At 39.0% G+C, this 9386-nt stretch overlaps 1 protein-coding gene across 2 annotated transcripts in view; it reads left to right on the top strand.

The window, feature by feature from the left end:
* Positions 1-9360, top strand: part of RNF214 (ring finger protein 214) — a 47267-nt gene extending 37907 nt beyond the window's left edge. For both annotated transcript variants that reach the window (XM_023739961.1, XM_023739960.1), the window contains exons 6-14: positions 3988-4084; positions 4255-4343; positions 5209-5299; positions 5493-5591; positions 5786-6162; positions 6297-6429; positions 6643-6747; positions 7770-7865; positions 8775-9360. In XM_023739961.1, coding sequence (XP_023595729.1) covers positions 3988-4084; positions 4255-4343; positions 5209-5299; positions 5493-5591; positions 5786-6162; positions 6297-6429; positions 6643-6747; positions 7770-7865; positions 8775-8840 — 1153 coding nt within the window. In that variant the 3' untranslated portion in view covers positions 8841-9360. The remainder of the gene's footprint in view (positions 1-3987; positions 4085-4254; positions 4344-5208; positions 5300-5492; positions 5592-5785; positions 6163-6296; positions 6430-6642; positions 6748-7769; positions 7866-8774) is intronic.
* The last annotated feature ends 26 nt before the right edge of the window (positions 9361-9386 follow it).

Genomic DNA, 9386 nt, shown 5'->3' with positions numbered 1-9386 from the left:
TTTGTATTATTGCAAAGCAAAATAACTGTACTTATTTCCACCTCGGTGCATAAAGAACTTTGAAATTTTACAGTACTGATTTGTTGAATAATAGATTACAGAGATTATAGTAAGTATAACTGAAGGTAGCTAGTAAGAGCACAGAAGTACTGAGAAAGAAAAAAACTGAAAACTAAAATTATGCCCTAAACCTACTACCCTAGAAAATGCTAGAAAACACAAGAATACAGAAGCATATATTCCATTAGCCATCAGAGTGATGATGCATGTTATATAGACTCAGGAAGACTCCATTGTAGACTCATGAAAGAATGAGAATGAAAAGGTGAATAACATTTTAGAATTACTCTGAAATTTTGGCTTCATGACCAGGCCATCCAAAGGTTTTGGGAACCCTTAGGAGCTCGTGGACTATGTTTTGAAAACTGCTGTTCTAGATGATTTTTTTAATACGTAGGGCTTCCGCTACTATCTATATGCTGACTTCTGAACTCCTTCCTTAGTTATGTGCTTTCTTACTGTTAGGCCCTGGCATATGCTATTTGTTCTGCCCATAATTTCCTTGTGTCCTTTGTTCACCTGGCAAACAACTGGATTGTGAGCTTCTTGGAGTTAGGAATTGGGACATCTTTATATTCCCAGGTTTTAGCAGAATGCCTAGCACACTGTATGTAGGCTGCTCAGGATATGTTCTTGAATTAAATTGAATCAAGGAAGAATTCCAGCCTCATCAGCAATAAATTCGCGGTTCATCTCAGGGTAAATTTTTCTATTTATGTCTAATCTCATTCTTTCTATATTGGTTTGTATTAGCTTCAGCTTTATAGAATAGGATTTTATAACCTAGTGCTCAAATTCAGGGAATATACCCTTTAGATGTTACAGCTGGTCCCCTGTGTATTGATTTGCCCTACAGCTTTTGTTTTGTTTCCTTTTGCCTTGCGTAGAGTATAATATATTCTCAAAGGAAGGTCTTTGGGCTGAGGTCTCAACAGGTCTTACCTCTTGGTTCTGTCTCTGATTGTTGAGGGTGTTTCACAGGACAGTTAGCAACTGCTTCTCTCCCCTAAAATCACCTGATTTCTGTCACCATTCATGGAGGAAACAATGTATGTATGTGTTTTAGTTTCTCTGAAGGAAGATGTTCTAGCTTCCAAATGATAATTAACATTTATTGAGTTCTTATGAAATACCAGAGACTATTGCTAAGTGTGTTACATGTGTTAACTCATTTAATCTTCATAGCAGCTCTCTGAGGTAGGTTCTTTCATAATCCTCATGTTATACTGCAGGAAACTGAGGCACAGAAAGGGTAAATAACTTGCCAAAGGTTGTGCAGATAGTAATAGGGCCAGGGTTTGAACTCAGAGGAGTTTGCCTCCGGAGGCTGTGCTCTTGACTACTTTAAGTAGGTTCCTCGCAAGTCTAAATATATTACTTTTATCGTTAATCTATGTTAGTACCACATGCACAGATAGATGCTCATTTCAACATTATTTATAACTGTGAAATTGAAAATAACTTAAGGGAATACCTAAATAAATACAAGTAGTCCCTAACTTAAGATGTATTCGAGTTACAACGAACCACACTTACGGCCATCCTTTTTTTTTTTTTAATTTTTATTTTTCGGTACATCTTATCGTTAGTAATAAGTGCTATATACAGTGTCACAGTGCATAATTTACTGATGTTATCATTCTCAGATGTGATGTTTCCAACCCCGAAAGACAAAGATCGGATTTATAAAGATATTAATAATAAAGGGCAATAATAATGAAAACTAAAATAAAAGGAGGTTTTTGACTTACGTTAGAACTGACTTATGACGGAGTAGTTGTTGGAATAGAACCCCAAAAAATCACATTTTTGAAGAATACTTAATGATATGGAAAACTACATTAAGTTTAAAAAATAAAATAAAAATTTCAATTTTGGTTTGAAAAGATTATATAATGATATATATGTGTATATGTTATATAAACCAAAAAAAAAAAGCCCATTGCGATCGAGTGAATTCCGACTCATAGCGACCCTGTGGACAGAGTAGAACTGCTCCAAAGGGTTTCCAGGGAGTGGCTGGTGGACTCGAACTGCCGACTTCTTGGTTAGCAGCCAAGCTCTTAACCACTGCATCACCAGGGCTCCATATGTTATATATACATATATAAATATATACAAGCAAATATTTATTTTAGAAGATTAGAAAGAAATGTGATAGTGATTCTTTCTGAGTAGTGTAATTATGAGAAATCGAGTTTTAAAAAAATGTTTAGAATAATTATTTGTTAGATACTCCTTATGTGCTAGGCACCATATAAATTCTTTACATATGTTTTCCCATTTAACTCCCCCATCAGTCCCATGATGTAGGTACTATTCATTTTCAAATGAAGAAACTGAGGCCTAGAAAGATTAAGTAACTTGACTAAATCATACAACCAGTAAGTAGAAGCGTTGGGACCTCTATGTTAGACTCTTTCTGTTTTGTGTTTTCTAAACTTTCTATAATTCGTGTATATTATTTACATGATCAGAAACAAAATTAATTTTAAAGATTATGCAAACCTGTTGGGATCTACAACAAACTATAGACTTGTACAATCTGGCAAGATTTATTCGTTTAGACTGTTGATACCCTAAACTAGCTATGCACAGTAACAGAAGCATGGGACTTGAATGAAATTAGACCAAGAATTTAAAAAATTAAAGTATACTCAGTGGTTTCTATTCTCACAAGGATTTTTTTTTTTTTTTTTTAAACATGGAGATTAAGGAAGAAAAGGTCCACCTAGTCATTTCTATTAGATGAATAGACCATGTCAGTAGAGGGTCAGACTAATGTTAGTGAATGAATGATGTCTGTGTGTACCTCTGTCTCACACACACAGACACGCACACCTATATCTATGAAATAGGGATCAAGGATGTATGGAGAATCGGGTCAAAAGCAAGAATACATGAAAGAGAAACGGGCCTCAGAAACTTCTGTTGAGTCAGTTGTTCCCATTCAAAAATGTAAGTTAGTAGAAGAACAGAAGAGGAATAAAATAGTTTCTCTAATCCCTGAAGAAAAGTGGGAACATTGCTCTCAAGATATAATTCTTCTTAACTCTTTCTTCATATTTTCACTTTTTTAAAACCCAGTGAAAATAGTTGAGACATTTCTGTATTGTTTTATCCACTGATCTGGGTAATATTGTTGCTTTCAGCCATAAAACTTACTACAATCAAGTGTAATATAAAGAAATTCTTTTTCTGCTTCTGTTCCTTAACAGCATCTTCAGTCCTGAGTAGGGTGCCCAGCTGTCCCAGTTTTAGCACTGAAAGTCTTGCATCCTGGGAAATCACTCAGTCCTGGGCAAACTGGAACAGTTGGTCACCCTAATACTGAGTGTGAACATTACAGTCTAGGGATGGGGATGGTGGCATGTAAGAAGGGAGGAATGGAAATGAGAAGTACTGATGTATGAAGAGAACATTTTTTTTTTCCTTTTGAAGGATGTTTACTATAGCTAAGAATGTGAAAATCAGTAAGACAGTATCTGTATGCTTCGTAGTAGTTAGTGATCACTGCGTTAGGGATGAGTATTAAATGGACCCCTGTGTTTGGGTCTGCGTTCTTCAGTACTGATACTAAAAGACAAGTTGGGATAGAGAAATGTCATAATGATTTTGAGCTCTCTTGAACATAGAAGTACATTCTGCTTTCATTGTAGGCTTTTGCTTTTAAGATAAACTCTTCTGGCTCTGGGTAACCTTATTTTAGCAAGTTGAGATATGAATATTTTTACTTTCAAATACAGGACATTTATGCAATTGCAAACCGCTTTAAGTATTATTTGTTGATACCTTTAGTTAGTGCTTAAGAGGAAGACTTTCTGCAAGGTGCCTGTTAGATCAGTTTTGGTTTTAGTTTTGCCTTGGTGTTCCTCAGCAAGCTTATCTCTCTTCTCTTGTTCTTGTTCTTGGTTTCTTACCCTACAGGGAGGTGTGGGAGATGGAACTGGATAGACTCAAGAATCAGGATGGTGAAATAAATCGGAACATTATGGAAGAGACAGAACGGGCCTGGAAGGCAGAGGTGAGGTCAAAAGCTGATATCTTGAAAACCTTGGTTTTGGACTTTCAGGTGAATATAAGTTTGATATAGTGTTATAAGAGCCACTAAGCATTTAACCATATAAGGGTAGCTTCATGTATATAAAAATTAATAAAGCATGTGTGCTGTATGTTTATTTATGGTTTCCTTAGATCTTGTCACTAGAGAGCCGGAAAGAGTTGTTGGTATTGAAACTAGAAGAAGCAGAAAAAGAGGCAGAACTGCACCTTACTTACCTCAAGTAAGTACATTCCCATTGTAGGGTTTTAATGATCCCACAGGTTTTGTTTTGTTTTTTGTTTTGTTTTTTTTTAGGTTTTTATAACCTTAGGCAGCAAGCCTGGCACTTAACTCTGTCTTCATGAGGGCCATCTCTGTCTGTGCAGCAGTAACTGCTCAGTGATTTCTCTTCCCATATTCTAAACCTCCTTACTCCTTAACTCTTCCCTTCTACAGTTTTATACTTTTTACTGTATTATTTCTGTTTGGGTAAATAGTATCTGTTGTCCTGTCAAAGCATAACAAAGGTCTTTGGAGATTTGTGTCTTATATATGCAGGTAGTCCCTGACTTAAACCATGTATTCTTGTTACAGCAGACTTTTTTTTTTTGTACATCTAAGCGTTAGTAATATGTATTACATACAGTATTGCAGCACATAATTTGCTGATGTTATCATTCCCATACCAACCCCCAAAGATAAAGATCGTGTTTATAAAGATACTGATAATAAAAAGCAGTAATAAAAACTTAAAAAAAAAAAAAAAAGAGGTATTCGGCTTATGTCAGAACGGACTTACGACAGAGTCTTTGTAACGGAGCCCCATCGTAAGTTGGGGGCTACCTGTAGTCATTTCTTGCCTTGGAATTTGGAGGACCCTTGTGGCATTTTTAAGCAGGTAAGAGCCCTCTCTTTGTGGATCCACTTTCTTGAATATTTGGCTTAAAACGTAATGGAGTTAAAGTGAGGCAAAGAACTTAGAATCTTGGGCTTCTGCTACATCTGCTCATACCTCTTAGGGCCCATTAGCCAGCTGCTGTTTTGCTATCTCAGAGAATTAGGGATAGAGCTTTCTTTAATTCTATAAATTCCTGGTTTTTTGGAAGGTCAACTCCCCCAACACTGGATACTATTCGTTCCAAACAGGAGTGGGAGACAAGACTGAATGGAGTTCGGATAATGAAAAAGAATGTTCGGGTAAGTGTAATAATGTGTGATCATTCATTCAGTGTTGTTCTGTGCTTAAACACTTCTGGTGATTGGGAGGTGACCTTTTGCATTGGGACCATCTTACCATTCCCCTTGTTTTCCTGATAATGGATGGTGCTCTTTTTCTGGAGAGGCTGTCTCAGCTCAGCAGTAAAAGGTAATCCTTTTCTCTCTTTTCTAGGACCAATTTAATAGTCATATCCAGTTGGTGAGGAACGGAGCCAAGCTGAGCAGCCTTCCTCAAATCCCTACTCCCACCTTGCCTCCACCCCCTTCCGAGGTAAGGGAGCTGGCTTTGGGGAGTCTACTTTTCCATGTTGGTGGCAGAGCCAGAGTCTTTAACCTGCTCTTTTTATGAAGATATTGGGGTCATCCTTATTTAGTGCAAGAGTTGCTCGTTAATGTCTGCTCCAGTTTCCTAAACTTTCTTTTTCTTCCTTTCTCTCTTTGTCTTCTACCTCTTCCCCTCTGCAGACAGACTTCATGCTTCAGATGTTTCAACCCAATCCCTCTCTGCCCCCTCGGATGCCCTTCTCCATCGGGCAGGTCACAATGCCCATGGTTATGCCCAGTGCAGATCCCCGTTCCTTATCTTTCCCAATCCTGACCCCTGCCCTTTCCCAGCCCAACCAACCTTCCCCACCCCTTCCCGGCTCCCATGGGAGAAATAGCCCTGGCTTAGGTTCTCTTGTTGGCCCCCATGGTCCACACATGCCCCCTGCTGCCTCCATCCCGCCTCCCCCAGGCTTGGGTGGTGTTAAGGCTTCTACTGAATCTCCCCGGCCCCAGCCAGTAGACAAACTGGAGAAGATCCTGGACAAGCTGCTGGCTCGGTTCCCACAGTGCAATAAGCAAGTATCTTTAAGGATTAATTTAAAAAACATTTGTCAGAGAAATGTTTATGGGTTAAAACAGGGGAGGTTTCATGGGTGTACCCCATGGTATAGCATAGAATCTCTCTCTCCTCAATATTTTTCTTCCTTAGGGCCCAGATGACCAACATTCTTCAGCAGATCAAGACAGCACGCACCACCATGGCAGGCCTGACCATGGAGGAGCTGGTCCAGTTGGTGGCTGCACGACTGGCAGAACATGAGCGGGTGGCAGCAAGTACTCAGGTAAGAAAACCTACTTGAGGGAGAACTCAGTCTTGCTGGGATACTGCGGGAGAGGCAGATTTCAGCAAAATTTAAGGTGGGAAGAAGATTGCAGCAAAGACTATCTAGCCTGCTTTCTTCCTTTGCTGAACTGGGAAACAAAAGATTTCTTTTTGTCATACGCTCGGTTACTGAGACTCCCTTCTCTTACTCTGACAATGTTTCTGCCCACAGCCACTTGGTCGGATCCGAGCCCTGTTCCCTGCTCCACTGGCCCAAATCAGTACCCCAGTGTTTTTGCCTTCTGCCCAAGTTTCTTATCCTGGAAGGTCTTCACATGTAAGACTCTTTTTCTTTGAGAACTGGAATATGGAGAAGGGGGGAGTGGGCTTACAGGTGAAGTGCAGAAAGAAGCCATCGTCTCATCAGCTGAGTTGTTTGCAGCCCCACCTGGGAAAATGCAAGTAATTTAGGCAAGAATCTACAGATGAACTTTATTTCTTTTGGTGTAAAGTCTTTATTTATTTATTTAAACTGTGCTTAGCCATTTTAGTCATTTTTAAGTGTACAAATTCATTGAGATGAATTACATTCACCATGTTGTGCTGCCATCACTACTATCCACTTACAAAACTTCTACATCCCCCTAAACAGAACCTTAGTACGCCTTCAGCAAGAACTCCCATTCCCTCCTCCCCACAGCCCTTGGTAATTTTTGTTTCTATGCATTTACATATTCTAGATATTTCATATAAATGGGCTGATACAATATTTGTCCTTTTGTGTCTTGACTTGTTTTACTCAGCATAATGTTTTCAAAGCTCATCCATGTTGTAGCATGTATCAGAAATTCATTTCTCTTATAGCTGAATAATACTCCATTGTATGTGTATACCACATTTTGTTTATCCATTCATCTTTCTGAACATTTGGTTTGTTAACACCTTTTGGCTATTGTGAATAATGCTGCAGTGAACATTGGTGTACACATGTGTGTTTGAGTCCCTGCTTCAGGTCTCTTGGGTATATACCTAGGAGTGGAATTGCTGGATCATATGGTAGTTCTATGATTAACTCTTTGAGGAACCACCAAATTGCTTTCCACAGTGGTTGCACCATTTTTCATTCCCACCAGAAATGCATGAGGGCTCCAATTTCTCCATATCCTCGCCAACAGTTGTTAGTTTCTGTTTTTCTCATAATAGCCATCCTAATGAGTGTGCAGTGAGATTTCATTGTGGTTTTGATGGTGTAAAATCTTTTTGCTGAATGGAAATAGTAGATGGAATCATGGGCATAATAGGAGACAAGGAGACCCAGAGGTTACTTACCCTTTTGACCATGCCTCCTCTGTCCTGCAGGCTCCAGCCACCTGTAAGCTGTGTCTAATGTGCCAGAAACTTGTCCAGCCTAGTGAGCTGCATCCAATGGCATGTACCCATGTGTTGCACAAGGAGGTGGGTGCTATACTACCTTCCTCATTTTCTGCTCTTCCTGTTAGCTGAGAATTTTTCTTGAACATCTACTGTGTTGATGCTCATCATTAATATCCAAACTTATGGTTTATAGTAAATTGTGACTTAAACATCAGCAGAATCCAGAATACTGGCAACTAGGATCTCCCAGCTTCCTTTTACCCCATTCCCTTCAGGGGACTGAATAAGCAATTCATACTAGAGCACAGATAGGTCTCTTTCTTGGAAAATTGATAAGAGATAATCCCATTTATCTAACCTTTGTTTCAGATTTAGCACTGTCAAAAGACTTTGCTTAGATGAGAGGAATGGAATATGAGAACCTGAATGTGAGATTAGTAACTCCATTAACAGAATAGCTTGAAAGCCTGCCTGCTAAAGATTATCTTCACAACCTGACAGGTTGTCCCTATCTCTTAGTGTATTACCAGGCAGAATTAAGTCTCTTAGCAGCAGGGATGATTCCTTCTTTACTGTTTTGTGTTGTTTCATTTTGTTTTTCCAAGAGGTAGAAACTGAATTTAAATCTTAGTTCTTGGTAAGAGAAGATCTTGAATAAGATTTGAGGGGTATTAGGAGTATCAGATATGTGGTATTAGGAGATGGAAGTTCATCTCAGCCTAAATGAGAGCAAGCCACATTAGATATTAAACAAAAAGTAGTGTTATACTATTATTAGCAGATTGTTAATATTCCCTGTAAAAAGGAAAGGTTTGCCTGTTTGAAGATTCTTTGGGGGGTAATGAAATAACCCCTTTATTCCCCCATGGTAAGAGTTTTTCCAACTTAGTATACATTCCTTAGACCTTGTTGAACCTTAACTGCACTCTCTCCCCTTCCTTCCCTCCATTTTTCCAGATAAACCTGAGGCGTGTCTTTCTTTCTTTCCAGTGTATCAAATTCTGGGCCCAGACCAACACAAATGACACTTGTCCCTTTTGTCCAACTCTTAAATGATGGACCTGACTGGGGAGGAAGAAGAGGAGAAACTGATGTGAACAGGAAGGAGCGGGTTCAAGATTTCTTAAACTCTATATTTATACAGTGACATATACTCATGCCATGTACATTTTTATTATATAGGTAACGTGTGTATAGAAAATCTGTATTCAAATGTTCGTAAATGAAAGTATGTATATAGTGCAGAAGCGGTCTGTTCCCCCTCATGTTGCAGTTCCTATTGGGGATGCAGATTATAGGGAAATGGTATTTAGTTTGGCCTTGAAATTATGATATCCCTGCTAGGGCTGTTTTCAAATACAATATAAAAACCATCTAGGACGCTGCTGTTGCTCTAAGGCCATCCTGCTTTGATTTGGCTCAGCCTCTGGTCCATTTTCTTAAGGCTCTTGTATGCAGGTTTGAACCCTGGTGCTTACCCACTGTCTAAGCAGATGCCTTGCTTACCGAAAGCCTCAGGGTTGTTCTAGCCACTCTACTCCAAAAGGATAAAATGAGACTGATTGAGGAAAAAAAAATGTGTCCCTAGTGGTTTGACTTTTC

The sequence above is a fragment of the Trichechus manatus genome, unplaced genomic scaffold (genome assembly GCF_000243295.1).
Source record: "Trichechus manatus latirostris isolate Lorelei unplaced genomic scaffold, TriManLat1.0 scaffold00143, whole genome shotgun sequence".
NCBI lineage: Eukaryota > Metazoa > Chordata > Mammalia > Sirenia > Trichechidae > Trichechus > Trichechus manatus.
This window is presented reverse-complemented; position numbering and strand designations above follow the sequence as displayed.